Below are 18,847 nucleotides of genomic sequence, written 5' to 3'. Positions count from 1 at the left end.
CTCTAGCCCTCCCCTGCAGCAATGGCAATGAGGATAGGCACTTGGACACATGTGGGATGCAGTCCATGGCCCCACAGAGGCAGACCCGCCTGTGTGCTGTACCAGCACCATGCTGCCCTGAGGAAAGCCTCCATCACTCCCCGGTGAGCTGGGACGTAAGATTTCAGCACCCTGCTAGCAATGCCAGTCTTCTGAGGGAGCAAGACACAGAAGGCTCTTTTGATTAAAAATAGGTCAAGATTTAATTGAAATGAGGATACATTTTTGGATGTGCAGAAATTTGAACCAGCATTGAACCTTTCTTTTTTTCCCCCATTTGATGCTCATTATTTGAAAGATGTGCAAAATTTCTGGATTTCTGGAGTCAGTGGTGACCCAATAATGTAATAAAGCTCTCCCCTCACTGCCCTCTCCCCAAAAAATTTCCTGAAGTTTTATTCATCATTTCACACATCACTAAGTAAACATCCCCCTTCCCGTCGCTGGCCTGATGAAGACTTACTGCATTAATGCGTAAAGCAGAAGGGTCATGATATGAAATGCAATACAGAGGCACAGGCAGTTTCAGTATCCTTGAGGTATCTCTGTCAGGAGCATGGAAAGCAGTTCAGTTTCAAGTGTAATGAGATTAATTTGCGAGTCACTTTTGTTGAACCTTTTGTGATTTTGCTATTCTCTCCAACAATTACAAGTCTTGACTAATAAACAGTGTTATTATATACAATACAGAACATTTCCATGTCTCTCTGTGCAGTGTGGCTGAAGAGGACAGACTTCAGCTTGATTTTTTGAATATTTTCCAATTAGATGACCAGGCATTAGCGTTCAAACCTGTTTGGTACAGGTTTCCAATCATGGCTCCTTAGCAACTGAGTAATGTTAAATTAAATTGATAAATGATGCTCTAAAAAAATGAAGAACTCCAGCAGAGAGATTAATTTGTGATGCCCTTTTAGGAAAGATTTATGGGATGTGATGTGCATTTGCTGTCTGCCAAGTGCAATTGTTCATCACCTGAGTACACAAGCTTTGTAAATCTGTTTTCTGATGAAGTGTAAAGTTAGATCTACTCACCCTTCCCAGCCGGTGAAGAAAGATCTACCCCTTCGTTAAAGCTCTTCCCCTCATCCTGACTGCAGCCCTGGGGAGAACTGGCCAGCCTGGGAGATGGCAAGGCTGTCGCTTGAGGCACTGGTCAGCCATTGGGCACTGGGACATCATCTTCTAATGCCTCTGGCCCTGATGCTATGGACCAATGATCTCCAGCATTGGTTTCTGCCATGCTGTTCTGCTTCTTTTCATTCACAAGATACTGAACTTATAAAGAAAAAAACGCAGCCTCCACACCCCAAACCCCGTTTCATCACTCCTCCTCTGTCCTTTCCTCCTCAGTTTAATTAAAACCACGGTTTGAATCCAGCATGTGGAAGACTTTGAGACCAAGCTTATTCATTTTGGGTGATGAGAGAAGGCCTGTTCACTCCACTCACAGGGGCCAGGTGGCAAGTCCCTGCCTCCTACAAGCTGCTCCTCCAGAGGATTTCATGTAGGGTAGCACTGAGACAGACTAGCGAGAAGTGGGGATGGTAGGAATGAGGTTTGGGGTGGACCTTGCGTGCACAGTGAGGTGATGCTGTGCCTACCTTTCTGAGCCCACCCTGGGAGCCTCCCTTTATACACTTGGAGAAGGGGATCAATGCTCAGGCCAATGCAAGACGGCTGGTGCTTTTTCTGGGCTGAGCTCCCCAACCATTTCCATGGCTTTCCTCTGGACTATCTTGACCTGTGACACTGCCCTGCCATGACTTCCAGCTCCTTCACAATGAAGTCGCCAGTAAAAAGCTACTTGTTTTATACCCTCCAGTTCCCTTTTCCTTTTCACTGATTGCTTTATATTGCAGGCAGTCCATCTGACGTGCACTTCATCAGTTTGTGACAGGAAGATGGGTCAATGGGCAAGCTCTGAATAAACAGCCAGACCCCAAAACTGGAAATAGGGATTGCTCTGCTGAGCACAGTTCTGATATCCTGGCTCCCACAACAACCAGAGGAAAGTAAGAGAGTAATTATGAGTTACGTTTCTTCTGCACCTCTGTTAGTGTGAATATAGTTTATTCATCAAAAGGGAAAGGCTTTCCAAAAAATACTTCATTGTTCTACAAATTCTCCTTTTCCATGGTGGTGTCCAATTTCTTCCTGAATTGTACTTGGCTCTTGTCCTCAATAATTTCCAGCAGCCTTGTATTTCATGGGGCATTCATATACTGGCTGTAAAATCTTTTGATGGAGTTTAAAAGGTTGGATTAAAGGATTTGACACCCATGCACTACCTGCCAGTTGGCTGCCAGTGCCTTCTAGCTTCATTTCCTTCTCTTGTTGCTAAATTCTAAATTCTTGCCCAGAGAATATTCCCAATTTGCCTTGGTGGTGGCAGTGATTCTCAAAGTATCTTCAGGCTCTTCATCTTTGATAAAGACTGAAACAACAGTCCCAGGCTGGCCTCCATCAAATCAACACATCTACTCCCATGGGATTGCACAGTCTTGGGCTATGCCTCAATCCTTTCCCCTGAAGCCAAAGACATTACAGATGGAAGCAGCCACCTCCAGGTTAGTTATTCCACCTCCAGATGAACTAGTCCATCCTTAGGTTAAGTGGTCCACCTGCTTTCCCAGAAAACATGTTCTCCACTCTCCTTCTTAACAGGTTTTATAGCAGGACTGATCCCTGCTTCTTATTCTGCAAGCGTAACCCATAGACCAATGAACAGGTCATTTGCTCCTGATAGTTACCTGTTGCCTCTCATGACAGTCCTCTGTGATCTTTCCCTGCTATGAACAATGACTTACATTTTCCAGTATCTGTGCAGAGTAATAGATGCCCCTGGAGTTTATGCAGCCAATCCCCTCCTTCTGGTTTGGGAACACAGTTTTTCTAGCATTATTTGCCCAACAGCCTGCAAAATGCCAGACTATGGGTCATCAAAGTACAGGAAACCCAACTGACCCATTGATTTTAGTGGAGTGGATCTGTTTCAGTGCAATGTTCCCACTGTTCTGTTGATTTTTAGAAAATGACATAAAGATATTCCTAGACTTCTTGTGAGCCCCAGGAGAACTGGTGTTTTGTCATGGAGCAGAGAAGAGTTTGTGGCTCCCTCTCGCTTTTCATTTCACCACCCATGAATTCTGTTTGTAATGTTTTGGATATAGCATTGCCTTTCCTTCGCTCCATGCTGTCCTCAAGCTCTTCAGGCAGACAGCAGCTCTGTCACAACTGGATGTGATGCTGGAACTTACCGTCCTTCAAGGAAGACAGTTTGCAAGTAAAAGTATACTTGGGGTAATTCTAGATTTATTGAATCAAGTCTTTAACCTCAAGAGGTAACGTGTGCTGTATTTTATATAGAAAACAATTTTCCCTGCCAGATGAAATCTTAGGGCAGAGTGTCTCTTATTTCATATAGCTGCTTGGGCATTTCTCTATCTTGGGATTAATGGTGATGCTGTAATTTAGATTCTGTAACAACTTGAGACAGATGGATTTACAGAGTTATCAGTCTAGCCACATACAGGCGGCTTTGCTTTAATTGAATTTAGTGCCTAGGAAAGGAAGAACTTGATGAAAGAAAGTCCTTCTCCAATGCCTTGAGAATAAAGTTCCAGGTGAGGCAGGACCAGCACACTTTTCCTTTATTGCCAGTGCAGGCAGTAACGGCAGGTGGGATGGCAGAGGAATGATGTCTGGGCATGCTGTCACAGGCCACACAGAGCAGGAGGGAGGTTTGCTGCCTTGTGGTGTCCATCCCAGGGCTTGAGCTGAATGGCAAAGACTTGTGAAGCAGTCCAAGGGGAGCTTATAGTCCACCTGGCAAGTCCGTACTGGAGGTGCATTTGTTTGCATCACCTAATCTCCTAAAGAAACAGGGCAGCCTGATCAGATGACTGATGTCCATCCATCTCATTCCTGTGGCTCCACTAACTGCTGACCATTTTTAGTCCAATTTGAATCATCTCAAATCAACTCAAACTTAATAGTGACTTCCTACAAGTTTAGGAGAAATAGCTGACCAGTTGAAAAGAGAGAAGTGTTAATGGTCCCCTTAGAAGAAGGACACGTCAAATACAACGACATTGGGACAATATGAGTCTGGGGCTGTCAAGCTGAGACCTTGAGTGGGAAAGGACCATCTCTCTAACCAGGACCGGCTTCTCAGCTTTACCCAGTGCAGCAGAAATGCCAGTCTCCCCACTGCCTCACTCAAAGCCTGGCCACCCTCTCTTTTTTCTCACTGTGTTGGCAGGAGATTTGCGAGTACATCACCATGCGCCATTTCAAGCTTCATTTGAATAAGAGTCCCATATAATAGACTTTTATAGCTCTCTTTCTGTGAATTCTAAATTAATGCAACTAATTAAAATGTTTCAAAGTTTTATGTAAATAACTAATTAGCATTTGAGAAGGAATAGTAAATTCACAGATGGTTGTGCTCCATTCAGGGCCTACTCTGCTCACGCTGGCTGTAGTCAGTGCAGTGTTGGATCCCTGGTGCAACATCCTCTCTGATAGGAACCAACTGCCCAGTTTCACTCCAAGGATGACCCAGCATCATCTGCTCTGCCTGCAGGCAGCAGGAACTCTGTGTCCTGCAGGATTAGGCCTATTCTTTCTGTCCCTGACACCAGAGCTTGCAAGAGTAAGGACAGCATGAGAGGATGGATAGGAACCTCAAAGAAGATGAGGTCTGTGCACAGATGAGGTGGGTGTCTGAGCTGTGATTTTCAGTGTTCATACTGCTGTTGCTCCAAGGATGTTCCTCTAGAAAGCCTTCCCTAGGCATACCTTTCAGGTGTGCAAGTTATGATACTTAAGACAACGCAGCTGAACCTCAGCACTCCTGGGTTCCAGCCCCAGCGCTGCCACCACATCCCTGGAAGTCTCTGTTCTGTCACTGAAACACTGTGCCCAAGCATCCCAAAAGGCAATGTAAGCTAAGTATTTTCTTCTCTCACAGGATTGGGGCTAATCGATGTCTGTAGCATACTGGAGAGACTCAGGGAGAGGCGGTGCGGGAGTAATACCTTGTGAGAATGAGGAGGTCTGAAAAATAGATCCATATGTAATGCTGTCCAGGTGGAATTAAAAAGAATGTCACTTCTTTGGCATCCAGACTCTCATATGTATCAGGAGACTTATGTTTATACAACCCCTATCACCCCAGACATCTAAGTGCTATTACAGCACAAAAAAAACCCCACCTGCAAATACAAGAAAAGTCTTTACAAAAGTGGCCAGTTGGAGTTTGTTTGCTCTAGAAGAGAGAAATTATCATCAGAACAAAGGGGGGTGAGAGATCATTTCCCCCTCCTATTGAATAGGTCCTACACAACCACCCTCACCTGTTTTAAGGGCAGTGCTGAGTGTTTGCACCTTTTGCTTCCAGAGCTGCAAAGGCCTGTTGGGATATGGGGAATTATAAAAACCTGCTTCACAGCAAACTAAGGCTTTCTGGTGAATTTAAGCTAGACCTCGGGGGGGGGGAGGGGTGTAGGGTAGGTGAGCTTGGGAAGATTCATGTTGCTAGGATGATGCTGCTTGGCCGGAGGGAAATTGAGGGAGCAAAGCAGGAGTCAGCGGGGAAATCAAACTGTAAGTTTTAAGGGACAGGTTAAATGAAAGTGTGCAGAGTGTTGCTGTTTGAATACATTGAATTTAAAAACAGGAGTGTATTCTTCAGACATATTACTAGAGGAAGATAGAAAATGGAGAGATTAAGTGAAACAGTAAAGCTGGTCGGGGATTTGCAAGGTGAGGGAGAGAAAGGGCTGTGCTAAGCATGTCTCTTCTGTGGTCTTATTTGTCCTGGAAGAATCCCCCATCTCTGTGTTTATACATGTAACAAACTCCTGCAGGGCAGTGAGGAAGACGCAAGCTCTCTATCTTGTCTTCCAGCCAGTGTTTCTCACCCTGGCACCAGCCTGGAGAGGAGGTGAGGTGACCTGGGTGGCTGGAGGGCAGCCTAGCTGTGCTACAGGGCTCTGGAGGCTGATGTGGAGGGAGCAAACCCAGAGAAGCCTCATCATCTCATCCCTACCCTGATCCTACCTGTGCTGCTGCAGCATGCTTGGGGAGCACAAGGCAGATGGGTACCCAGCATCTCACCCCAAGCATCAACTCACCATGTTCCCAGGCAGAGCATTTGAATTTTTTACCTGTCACAAGAGGAAAGCTAGAGAGCAGCCTGCTAATGCTGTGTTTGTTTCTTGAATCCATAAACACTGATGATGTGAGTCCTCCCTAATTCTGGGTGTGCAGGCGTTTGGCTGCAGCCTGTTCTGACCTGACTCTGCCTGCAAGAAAGGAGGGTCTGAGAGCACTGCTCTTCCCTGCCTGGAGCCCAGTGGGTTTGGGGTGCTTGGCAGGGGACAGGCTGCACCTGAGGTCTCCAACAATTCAAAATAAGCCCATAAAGAGCAACTGGCATGAATTCAAGATGCAAGGTAAGGCTATAAGCAATCAACTGTGGTAACAGTCACCAGGTATTTAGAAAAATCTGGGGAAGCTGAAATGTTAGCAGGTGTCTTCACTGACGGACACAGCACATCGAGCCTTTGGTGCCTTGAGTCTGGGAGTTGCAGGAGGCACCAAGAGACGTGTATGTCCCTGTGCCCATGTGGCCCCTCTTGCAGAGCTAACCCCCAGACTGCGGGATTTCTTGGCTAAGTAGCATGTGTGCCAGCTGATAATGACCAGCACTGTGATGTATTTCAGCATTCATTGCTAAGTGGTTCTGCCTGGAAAATTGACTCAAAAATGTGTTTCAGGATGTGCCAGATATTCTCATGCTAATTTCTCAGCCAAAACCTCCCATGTGGTGTCCAATGTGATATCAGTAACTCAAAGGCAGGGGAAAATGAAGTCTCTATCTCCTTTCAAGCAATTTATTCTCCTTTTGTTTTTTTACACCCAGCAGCTAAGTAAATTACAGGGATTAAAATACAAAAGACATTTAATTTTTTAACTGTAATTTCTTAGCTCCTGGCAACAGAGTAATGAAAAAAGAAGAGAAATTATGAAAAATAATTAAACCCCAAATATGATTTCTAATGATTAAAATACACATACAATTTTAACTGATTAAAAATAAGAGGACCTGTTTGAGCACAAAGAAACAGCAGCAGGCTTCAGGATTCAAGTAGCCATAATCAGCTTCAATTTCCCATTAAAAAAAAACCAAAGGGGAAAATTTGCTCTGCTGATTACTTTGACTGTATTTCTGATATATTTCATCTTTCTCTTTTTTTCAAGCTGCTTTTAATTTTATCAGCTTTATCCTTAATTCTACTTTTCTGTTCCTCAAGTCTCGAGGGTTATCCAGCCCTTTGATTTCCGACATGCTCTGTGGGAGGTACAGTGCCTATCTAGAGAGCTTGTGAGATGAAAGGTCTCTTACACCCTTTTTCCAGGTGGGCTGTAATAGACAGAAGTTCATGGATATGTGGCAAGTCAGTGACAGCTGGGAATTATCTGAAGTCCTAATGTCCAAGCCAGAAATAAGAGAAGCCAAACTACCATTTATTCCTCAGGCGCAGTAGATCTTAAAATGTAATTCTGAGTTCTCCTGTAAAACCAAACAACTGCTAGACTTAGCCTAAATCCTGTTATTTTGGCACTTTTTTTTGAGAGTCCAACTTAAGTTTTCAAAACAAAACTCACCTTAGAGGGAAAAAAAAAAAACAAACCAAAACAAAACACACTTTTCTAAATTCTTTCAACTTCCCATTGCCCCACCACAACACAGGTCTCTGTAAAACACTGCACACTGTTTTCTGTTTTTAAAGGTGAGAGCGGAGTCAGTTCCAGAGTCGTAGGCATGCAGAAGATGCTTCCTGGAAAGGTGCACTTCTCAAAGTTGCTTCCCCCTGTGAATTCCAGAGCAAGAAAGCTCCTGCCTAAATCCTTTCATGTATGCTCAATATTGTAGTTGTTGCAGTATCTATGTCAGGTGTTCATTGTAGGGTTGGAACAGGAGCGTTTGGACAATTCACAGCAATTTCTCACAACAATTCAGTGGACTTTATACTTTGCATAGTTTTAAAGTTTTGACTTCCCATGAATGTGTGATTTAAGGACTCCATGTACACCTATGTGCTGAAGACAGTTTTCTGTAGTTCTCAGTCTGGGATATGTATGCACATATAGGAGAAATCCCTTTTACAAATAACTAACCTAAAAGGAAATTCCATTTCCTTTAGCTTTCTCCCAGGCAAAAGGCTTCACTGACCCCATTCTCCACTGGATTTTCCCTACTGATACACCAAGACAAACAAAAGGGCTCTCTGGACCATCCGAAACAGCAGAGGTAGCTGCAGTTGCCTCAGATCCAAGGGTGACCTGCAAAGCCTTGTTCCTGGGGAGGATGAAGCAGAACAATGTCATCCTTGTTTGCACTCATTTAAATCAGTGCCCAGAGTCTTTCCTTCCCTCTGTGCAGCACGTCCCTCACACAGGCTCACAAAGGGCTGTATTCATCAGTGAGCAGCAACTAGTTATAATCCTTTTGAAAGACAACAGGCTGTGCCAGCTCTACCAAGGCTTGTCTTAAAGAGTTCATCCTTCCTTGCTCACGCAAGCCTGGGGCTGTCTCTGCCGACTCCTGTGCATGCAGATGGGTTTGAGGGTCTAAGGACAAACTGGGGTAGGTTCCATGGGGTAGGAAAGGACTCGCTGGGTCAGCAAGTCCAGCTGAAGCGGTTACATCCCCTGTGGGAGCTCGATGACTTCCATCCTGGGAGCTGTTTGGTTTCTTGCCCACACTCCTCCCACGGACAAGCTGCTGTACAGCCTCACTGCTCTGGATGAGGCAAACCTTCTTTGTGTTTCCAGCCTCAATTTATTCATGGCCAGTTTGCTCCCATTTGTTCCCATGCCAGCACTGGCCATTAGCTTAAATGGCTCTCCCTGGTGCTGGATTTATTCATCTCGGTGTGTTTGTAGGGAGCAAGCAGTTCCTTGCAGCTTTCATTTCATGAGGACGAGACCGAAGCTGCTTTAGTTCTCTTGCAGATAGGCAATGCTCAATCCTCAGTCCTCCATTTTACCCTGCTCTTCTCTTGGGCTAAACTGAGTTTACCTGCCCTGAGTCTTCCCAGGAAAGTCTGGGAGGGATGATTGCAGCCAGGATGATAGCAGCCTGGCTGAGCCCAGATGCCGAGGATGCAGCTGCAAAAGCAAAGACTGAGCCAGCCACAGCGGTAAAACTGAGCAGGGAGGGGAGAGCTCCCAGCAGACTTGGGCTGGAGGAAAAATTGATTGAGGTGGTGATGTGAAAACACTGCAATGTAAAAAAGCCAACACATGCTTAATTAACTCGTCAGTCGACCTTAATGTAGAGAGCAGGGCTGCTCTGTCTTTCCTTGTCTCCCTTCAACAGCACATCTCTCTGTTCTCTGTCCTCTCCTATCTCTGCCCCACCTCTCTTCCTGCCACTCTCCCTTCTTTCTTTCTTTCTGGAACAGTCTTTCACGGTCCCATTCTGGACTGTACCGGGAATCTGGTCAGAGCTTAGCAGGGCCATTGCTTTCCCAAAAGTCATCCCCAGCAGCCATCAAATGCTCTGAAGGCAGCTAAGGAAGAGCTTTAAACAGGTTTAAACTGCTAGCTGTGCTTATGAGCTGCCAGGGGGTTTGTGTGGGCTCCTGTTTGCCAGCAAATTCCCTCCCACTCTCACCAGAATCCAGAGGTGCCCAGGGTGTTCCCTGAAACTTTGGCTCAAACCAAAAGCATGACTGAAAATTATTGTATTACATTCAAGCAAGCAAAGACCATCTCTTCTAGCATGCATATATACAAGAACGAGTTCAGTTCCTGAAATTCAGACCCTTAATCCAAACTCAGGCCCATCAGACTTGACAAGTTAAATCAGCTTCTCCCAAATTCCTCCTGTCTCCCAGTCTTGCATCCCCTCTCATGAAGCCCAGCAAGAACCAACCCCCAGCAGAGGTGGTTTCTGTAGCAACTCTAAAAGTCATCCTTTGGATGATCCTAGAACTGCACATCTTCCTGCCAACGAAAGGACCAGGCACTTTAAGCAAAGAGATAATGGACAATCATAAATTGCTGTATATTGCAGTAGTCCCTGTCGCTGCCTGGGAGATGCATTTGTCACCTAGCAACGACATAAGGTGACGAGGAAATAACAGATTTTTAATCTAATGGCCATGAGTTAACATCTATCAGAGAGCAGCCTCCCAAGTCCACTGATGAGGTGGATATAATTGATTGAGGAGGCAAGAGATACCACACTTTTCATCAGTAAGTGGATGAGCAGGATGGAGCAGGGGTTACCTTTCATGTATGTATATACATATGTGTGTATATGTCTCCTCATGGGGGAACGACAAAAAGCCTAGAAAAATCCCTCAGACTGGAGATAACCCTCGGACACAAGGCTACCCAGAAGCTGAGTCTCTCGGTATTGCAAAACCCCAAAGGCAGCAATGTCACAGTAGGCAGGGAGCGGGCAGGAGGGGTCGCAGTCTGCCATGGGCTTCAGTGCAGAGCTCCTCTGGGCTTTCAGTGTCAGGTCCTGGCTGGCTTAGAGCAAGTGCTGGGACTTTTTATGATATTCATGTATTCAAGCTGCTCATCAGATCACAGACAGGGAGAGTTTTCCTGCTGAAGCAGCAGCTCTTTTCAGTATCAGGATCACCCCTCAAGCAAAAGACAGGGCTATTGTGGACCCTTTCTTAGCCAACTCTTTCTCCTCCCAGCATTGTTATCGAGAGTATAGAGACAGGCTCCACAAATTGCCACCAGCACTTGAAACCTCTGTATTGGACCAACCAGCAGAAAACTTCAAAGTTTGCCTCTAGGCCAGGAAGCTGAGCAGTGACAGAATTCAAGTCTTCCCTTTTTCTTCTAGAAATAGACCCAGAACAGATGCTATGCATTATTTTTCAGTACCAGGAGCTCATTTTGGTACCTGCCCCCCGAAATACTGGGGATGATCCATTCGGTAGCTCTAAATTGGAAGTATCCTGGGTGCTGGCAAGAGGGAAGTAATTGTGAGAGTAAGAAATCCAAAATTAGTTCACTGATGGATGATCTCTTTGAAGCCTGAAATTGTAAGAGTCACAAGGTTTCCAGCAAGGCTGTGCACATTTTTATACTGCAGGAGCTTTTTCTTTTAAGAAAACAGCTAAGAAATTGGTTTGGCAATTTACTGTTGAACAAAATTGAAAAGGATTGGTCTGAACCAGGACACCAACATGTTCAGACCATTTATATTGGGTAGCACATGCACTCGGCAACATGATGAGAGATGCTTTCTCAGAGGGCATTGTTTCAGAGTCTTGGTTTTAATTAGCAGTGATCTGAAAGTAAACATTTGAGAATACCAGGGTTTGGACTGGCTTTATGCAAAACTTTAACAATAAATAACAAACCTGGGTTTAGTATGTATATCAGAGTTGGTTAGACTTCTTGACCTTTTAGTTGAAGCAAAGCCACAGAGGTATATCTCAAGAACAGCTTAGCTTTGTCAATCATTACTAAAGTAATGGCATCACAACATAATGCTTAACTTCTGGAGTGACGGCTAAACGTATTCATGGCAACACCCTTTGTGTTAAATCTGGAAGAACTGTAGTTAATGGTGTGTTTCAGCCACGAGCTGTAAACCTCAGTGACAATCTATTACTGGCTGTCGAACAAACCAGGGTTGTCCGTTCTGCAGTGATCAGAGCTACAGTGCAAACCATCTTCCACCCCTATTTTACTATGTCATCTCGCTGTATCCATAGGATCACATCAGTCCTCATATTGTGCAATGAAATGTTCATTCATGAGAACCATTGGGGATGTGTGGTTTTTTGGATACATTTTCCTAGCAAGCCAACACCTGGGAGCTGCATAACAGCAGTTAGAGGTCGCGCTGGTGGTTGTCTCGGGCTGGGAAGCGTTTCCTTCATCCTTGGTGCATGTTTGAGGTGGTAGGCACAGTGCGTAGGAGATGGGTTGGAGGTAGCTCTGCTTTTTCTGTAATGCCAGAATTATAGCTGAAGGCAACGTGTAATGAAAGCACGGCCTCACAGTATGGTCTCCAGTGATTCTTTATTTGTAGCAGGTCCTGTTAAATACAGCCATGGGTTAATATGGAACTAAGCTTCAGCAACAGGAATTTATGAACAGCTATGAAAATACCGAAACAACTGCAAGGTGCTGACCTTAAACTAGTGTTCCTTTAACTTCTAGCAGCTGTTTGAGTGTGTCCATGCAAACCCAAATTCGTTCCCTGGCTAGCGGTAATTTCTGAAGCGTAGGAAGCCATTGGGTAACGTGTTCTCTGGCTGAAGGCACAATGTGCAGAGAAGTTTTAAAACCTCCAAATTACAGAGGGTAAAACATTGCTGCAAATAAAGCTCTTCCCACGTTTCTTCTGCTAGTGATGCAGAGACCCAGAGCTTTGTGTTTCGCTTCATGGATCACAGGAACTGGAGTTCTGTGTTTAACCTTCTTCCAGGTAACCAAACCCTTCACTGGGACCAGGCTGAGTTCAGGGATTGGGGGGGGGGGGGGGGAGAAGATTTCAACTTTTATAGAATTTAGTCACCAGCCCTTTTTATTTTGGGGGGAAGAATTTTTTGAGGACCTGACGAATTTGGGGAGGATTTAATGTTTGCAACAATTGCAATTAGTGCAGAGAAAACATGGCTGCCTTAATCCTTTATTCTGCCTATGGCTATTGAAATGGAAGACCATGGGTCTTCAGCAGCACGGGTGGGTGTTTGGCTGCATTGATAGATTACTGCCTCAGAGCAGATGCACTTTGCTGCAGTTTAACTACACTAAGGTAGCTCTGCCGAGGTAGATTGAAGGATGATAAAAGCGAGTCCAGAGGTTGTCATTCAGCCATGAAGAATACTCAGGGTACACGTAATCACAGTAATCGGCTGTCTGGTTTTGACCTGTTATTCTAATAAAGACTTGAAGTGCAAAAACAAAATTAAAATATTCTGCACCAGGGTGCATGTGTGACATGGCAAATTAGCTCAGTTTTAAAAGGACACATCTGGAAGAGCTGAAGCTTCTTTCTTTTTCTCTATTCCTCATTTGGGTTTCAACCGCTCATGAAATTTCATAGATAAGGTTTTATATGAAAGACTTATTATACCTAAAGACCTTTGGTGAAACTAGGGACTGAAAGGCAGTGTGTGCACAGGATCAGACATGTTACAGAGATTTGTGGGGTGATTTCTCACTGTTTACAGTGACACAAGCTTTGTACAACAAAATCCTTACAAAGAAGTCCCAGTAATTAGAGATGTAATGTGAGATCTCTCAATTATACAAATTTGATACAAATTTCCAATACAGAACAGAGCTTTCCAGTTTGACTCAAAGAAAGTCAGAAATCTCTACATGTTTTGGATATATGCAGAAGGAAATTCAAAGTAAAGTAATGATTTACAAATTACATTCTAATAGTTTTCTCCAAAAAATAAATCTAAATTCTTCCATCTTTCTCATTCTGCTTCCTAGTGTTACTGCAACTCTATACTTGATCTGAAGTTTTTTGTAGCAAATTTGGGCAAGCGTTATAACACACCTAATGCGAGTCAGCCAAAAATTGTATTGAATTTGATTCAATCATACTGATGAGCCACTCCAGTTACTTTTTGCCCAGATAATCTGAAACTGAGTTTAAAATCAACAAGGCTTGCAAAAATAAACTTGCTTGAGTGGAGAGTAGAAAATATACCTGAAAAACAAGTTTCAGGTTCACATATTTGCAATACCTGAAACCTGACTCTGAGAATGATGCACCACTACTATCGGAAAACAAGAAAATGCTGGGTAGAGGACATGTCTGGTCAAAACAGCTCCAAATTACAGCTACATTCACAATTAGCTACTGGAAAATGAGCTACAGACCAAGAATTTGGTCCCAGAACATTTTCAGCAGACATTTCTGAATAGCAAAGCCCAGTTCTGTAAACAGGTCTCTGACACCTGCTTGTGTCTCCCTGCTCTCACCCTTCTCTCTTTCACATCAAAAGAAATGCTTTCCCCTTGGCCTAGCTTTCATCTGCAAATTATTGAATTTATTGATCTCTCTGTGAGGTTATCCACTGGTTTCAATATGGGCTAGCTCAGACCAGAGACGCGCAGAGGCGAGAGCTCAGGTCTGTAGTCTCTAGGGAGAGGTCTGGTTTTCATCCCTGCAGTAGCCAGCACTTGTACGGCTCTTCCTCTCCAACTTTGCACTCTAAGATCAGTAATTATACCGGTAAATTATAAAAAGACAATACATACTTGCCCTCTCTGATTTACACATGTGTTTTCAGTTAGCAGACTCTGAGTCGGACTGTGAGCTTGGCGAGAGGTGAGTGTGGCTCTGTGTTTTCTCACCCGTGGCTGCTCCCACCCTGGGCTCTTTTGGGGATGCTGTGCTCCTGCCTGGCACACTAACACGGCAGAGGAATGAGGATTTCCAGGAAAGGACCGTTCAGTTTTTCTTCCAAAAGAGGAAAGGGAGACTGGCAACTCTTTGGGTTTTCAGCAAAAACGCTGGTGGTGGGTGCCAGTGTTCAAAGGCAAACCAGTTGCACACTGCTTCATGCATCCTCTGCATCTGCTCCCATCTACATAGAGAAACTTTTAATAGGGTTCACTTGATGTAGGAAAACTTCTCAATCCTCTACTTACTGATGATGCTTTTCTTCATGTTGGTAGATGTGCATTGGAGCCGGTATCGTCCCCTCACGCTGGACTGAAAGTTCCTTTTATTTTTCCCTTGTTAGGTGCATCAGACAGAGTGATGAAAACTTTAGCAGCTGGTATGTGTGGTAAGTTTCAGATCTGTTTTAGAAGGAAAAACTGGCAAATAATATTCTTTGATGGATATATAGAGAGAAAGGCATTAAGAGAGACTGATAGCTAGCGAGCATTGCTCCTGGGCTGTCCCTGTGTTCTGTCTTTACTGACTAATGGGAATCATTTATCCATATCCTCCTCACTGTATGCTGACAACTGAGCTGGGCAAAACTGACGAATGATTTTGGGGAGAAATGTTTGAATTTCCAGCCAGCGCTCGGCGCTGAGCACTCAGCACTGAGACATTGGTTTCCGGGGACTTTGATCATGTCCAGTACACTGATGGGCAAACCGCAACATTTAACGGCTATTTGCAAAAGATGTTAATGAATATGTTAATTTGAAGACAAGCAGCCATCTGTCGGTGCTGCCCGCAGATGGTGATGGTACTGTTCCTCCCCTGCTGCCTCTGCCTCAGGTTCCTGATATTGTTTTTCCTGGCCTTGCTCCTGTCCTGTGGGATCTGCTGCTGCCTGCAGTGCTGGCTGAAACGGCGGAGCTGCCTGCCCCACCGACGCACCCTGGCTGTCTTTGCGCTCAGCAACTCGGATGCCTTTTGTGGTTAGTGGTCTCCCTACCTGCTGCAAGGTCCCACTGGCCCCGGTGGGCTTCTCCGTGGCCCATCCGTAGCCCAGTAAGAGGCAGTCAGGCTTGAGTGGGAGCTGGACTGCAGCCAGGTGCTGTGTTTCTGGTAAACAGAGGGATGCCCAGCTCGGGCATCTTGGGGGGATGTTCAGACCATGGACTGGAGGGCTTAAGCAAGCCATGTCCTCTTTTCCCCAGCTATACCTTCAGCTGAACTCAGCGACTTCCCTGTGTCCATGTGTCCCAAAGGTGCCTAGTCAGGGCTTGGCCATGCTAACACTGGAGATATGTGGGACCTTGTCCTTGGTGCTGGGGCACCCAACATGCTCAGCCATGGGCACTGCCTGGGGACAGGCAGCCCTTTCCAACATGTGACCTGAATTTCTCACTCAGGCAAGACCGCACAGGTCTACTTGAGCCACCCCAGCAGGCAGCTCAAATGGCTGATACACCCTGGGGTCTGTCAAAAAGTTGTCTTGGTGGGTGCTGTTCATCACGGTAGGTGCCCTCAGCATTCCCCCAGGAGCACCCAGGCATTTGAGGACTGGGCTACAATGACTATGTGTGGCACCCAGCACTGACCTGGGGTACTGCCAGGAGCATCAGCAGTCTGGGCCAGACAACAGTCCCTCCAAGAAGAATAAAGCTAATTCTGTCATTAGAGTAAGCCCTTCCCAGAGGAGGTATTGCCTGCTTTCTGGGTGGTCATGAACAGTGTCCTCACAGGGAGGACGCACCCTAAACCCACCCAAATTCCTCTGTTCTCAATTCTTGCATCTGGAGTTTATGGTGAGAGGCTTTGTGATGCCATGCTTCAAAAATTACATCCATGCCTTTCTTGTTTCCAAGTGGTTTGACAGCTCCTCCCAGGCTCACCCCTCTTACCCCCATGCTTGCTCTTCACGCCTATCTATGAATGGTTATGGCTTTGCTTTTTTCCAGCAAGTGAAGCACCTCAGTGCCCATTCTCCAGATCTCCAAACCCCTGCATGACTGTGGAGATGTCCTCTTCTCCTGGCCCACGGTTCAGCCTTGGGGGAACTGAGTTGCCTCCATCCTATGAGGACATTATGATGGAAAACAAGCTCTAGATGCCACGTGTTGGCTTTCTGCAATTCCACTTGGTTCATCAGAGATCTTCCATTATGCTACAGTAGCATGAGATCAAATCAGCGCTTTCCACAGGCTGGACGAGAGACTGAAAAGCAGCACATATTTCATCTGAACCTAAAAGGGAAGACAAAATGCAACAGAATAAATGCCAAAAGCATGTGTTGAATCTGTCACAGGAGCTCAGCTTGACATTTTGATAGGGCTCTGGATTTCAAGAAGCTCCCTCAAAGGTCTGTGTGTATTCGGGGTTTCTGGCTCAGCCTCCAGATTTATCTCTCTAAGGCTGCTCGAGCTGGTGCAACCCCATGTGTTTTAGGACTGAATGTTGATAAATGACTTGATAGTTACTTCTCAAACTCGGGCTGCCTCCTTCACTCGGCACAGAGCCAAAAAACACCCTCTGGCAAAGTCATGTTGTTCTAATACATTGTAATGCAATCATGCCACTCTGCGATGAAGGATCGTTTGCCACATTTGAAATACTTAGAGCAGCATATCAGATTTGTCTAATGCAAAAGGCAGAAAATTTATGGCCAGGGAGGGAAAGCAAGAGATGGGGATTATGGGGGGAGTAGGCAGCGGCAGGAGCTGGCTACAGAACATGAAAAAAACTGAGTTTGCTCATTTAAGCTGTTCTTAATTTCATGGTGACTGTCCCCAGCTACTCTTGCCCTAGCATTACAGACCTACAGGATTTGAATGGCCCAGGACCCACATGGCAGTTCCCCACAGACATGAATTATGGGCTTAGGTATTCGGTGCTTAGCTACAGAAATGTATTAGGATAAAGAACGCCATTTTCTTTTAGGTGACTGCAGACAGGATGGGAAGAGACTTCAAGAAGACTGCCTTATACCCAAGCAGGATCAGCTCTACCTAAGCCATCCTAGGAGGTATTAGCCTGCCTAGTTCTCAAATTACAGAGGAAAGATGCCAAATTTCCCCCTTAGCTGGATTCCAGATGAAAGAAAAGATTTCCTTTGTTTGTCATGGGCAGGTCACTGAAGGCTGGATTCAGCCTGCCTGACCTCTCTACCTCTGCTCTCTCAATGGTGAGGGCTGGGGGCTGCAATCAGATGCAATCGGATGCCTCTTGGTCCAGAAGGTAAATGTCACACCTAGTGCCGTGCATTACGTGCCCAGGGAGCCATGACCTCACAGTCAAAGTGGGCAGCTGGGTCCATCTTAGGTACCCCAAAAGATTAATGGAAGCCCACAGCCTGCCACATGGAGCAGCTCCCCACCTGTAGAGTGGGGTTAGCACCAGTTCCCCTGCTCAGGAAGGAAACTGGGAAGATAAATCCATGAAAGGTTATGAAGTGCTCACATATTCTCGTAATGAGGCTATGCAAGTACCTTCGCTAGATAAAGAATTATAGCATATTTTGAGAGACAAATTCTCTGCCAGCACCACCGCAAATTATCTCCATAAAATCTTATTTTAGAAGCAGCTTTAATGTTTGACTCTTGTGTGAAAGGAAATAAATGTTACTGTAGCAAAATGAATGTTTGTGCCAGCAGGCTAAAATGTTACAGGGATTATTAATAAGGAAAATTAGCAAGTACAGACTCAGCCAGCGAAGAAGTCAAGCAATTCCTGAGTGTCCTTTTGCTGGCTGAACTTAGTAAGAATTGCAGGTAACCAGCTCCTCTCAGGATCAGACCTTTTATATACATAACTGCTTCCACTACTCAACCCCTTCAATTTATGCCCTGAAGCATGAGATTTGATTATGTTTGTCACTTCGGCTTGCGTAGCCTGCTAGTGGGCATTAAATAAGCCATCACTTCCTTCCCACCTACACACTGCATTTGCTTCAGTGACCCCTTCGTGGAAGTGAACTCCACAGGTTTTCTGCATTATAAGCTGCGTAAAACATTACAGTCTCCTGCTTATTAATTGCTTGGCTCTAAAGAAATTGCTGCCTTTAATTTCACTGAATGTCACCTTCTAATCAGATGGCTGGAGAGGCTAACAAGCAAGGACTGCTCTGGTTTCAATGCCTCCATCACTCTGCATCCCTGTTTCACAAGGTCCAGTAAGCGGCACTCATTACCGAAGCAGTAAATCCTTCCCCAGCCACCCAACAGAGGGCAAGCGAGGCTTTCAGCAGAGCACCCAGGAGGCTGCTGCTCTTGCAGAAACATTTGTGGGAACAGGTTTGTGTTTCTCTGCTGCTGGTGAGCATTCAAGTGCATTCAGCTTCGTGTCTGGGGTGCTTTAATTACTCACAAAAGGAATAAAATTATTCCATCAAAACTGCATCAAGTG

General features: G+C 45.2%; 1 protein-coding gene across 1 annotated transcript; it reads left to right on the top strand.

The window, feature by feature from the left end:
• The first annotated feature begins 12,361 nt into the window (after positions 1 to 12,361).
• TMEM207 (transmembrane protein 207) lies at positions 12,362 to 18,077 on the top strand. Its single transcript, XM_009468454.2, has 5 exons — positions 12,362 to 12,523; positions 14,349 to 14,386; positions 14,805 to 14,849; positions 15,296 to 15,438; positions 16,405 to 18,077. Exons 1-5 carry the CDS (start codon positions 12,449 to 12,451, stop codon positions 16,551 to 16,553), a joined length of 450 nt encoding a protein of 149 aa, XP_009466729.1. The 5' UTR covers positions 12,362 to 12,448; the 3' UTR covers positions 16,554 to 18,077.
• The last annotated feature ends 770 nt before the right edge of the window (positions 18,078 to 18,847 follow it).

The sequence above is a fragment of the Nipponia nippon genome, unplaced genomic scaffold, assembly GCF_047370975.1.
Source record: "Nipponia nippon isolate SJK-2023a ecotype South Korea unplaced genomic scaffold, ASM4737097v1 scaffold_7, whole genome shotgun sequence".
In the NCBI taxonomy this organism is placed as follows: Eukaryota; Metazoa; Chordata; class Aves; order Pelecaniformes; family Threskiornithidae; genus Nipponia; species Nipponia nippon.
Note: the sequence above shows the minus strand (reverse complement) of the source record. Positions and strands in the feature narration are given on the sequence as shown.

Coding starts and splice junctions, on each gene's coding strand:
- TMEM207 (XM_009468454.2), top strand. CDS start 12,449: ATGCAGAGACCCAGAGCTTTGTGTTTCGCTTCATGGATCACAGGAACT. Junction 12,524..14,348: donor TGTGTTTAACCTTCTTCCAG/GTAACCAAACCC, acceptor ATGTGTTTTCAG/TTAGCAGACTCTGAGTCGGA. Junction 14,387..14,804: donor GACTGTGAGCTTGGCGAGAG/GTGAGTGTGGCT, acceptor TTCCCTTGTTAG/GTGCATCAGACAGAGTGATG.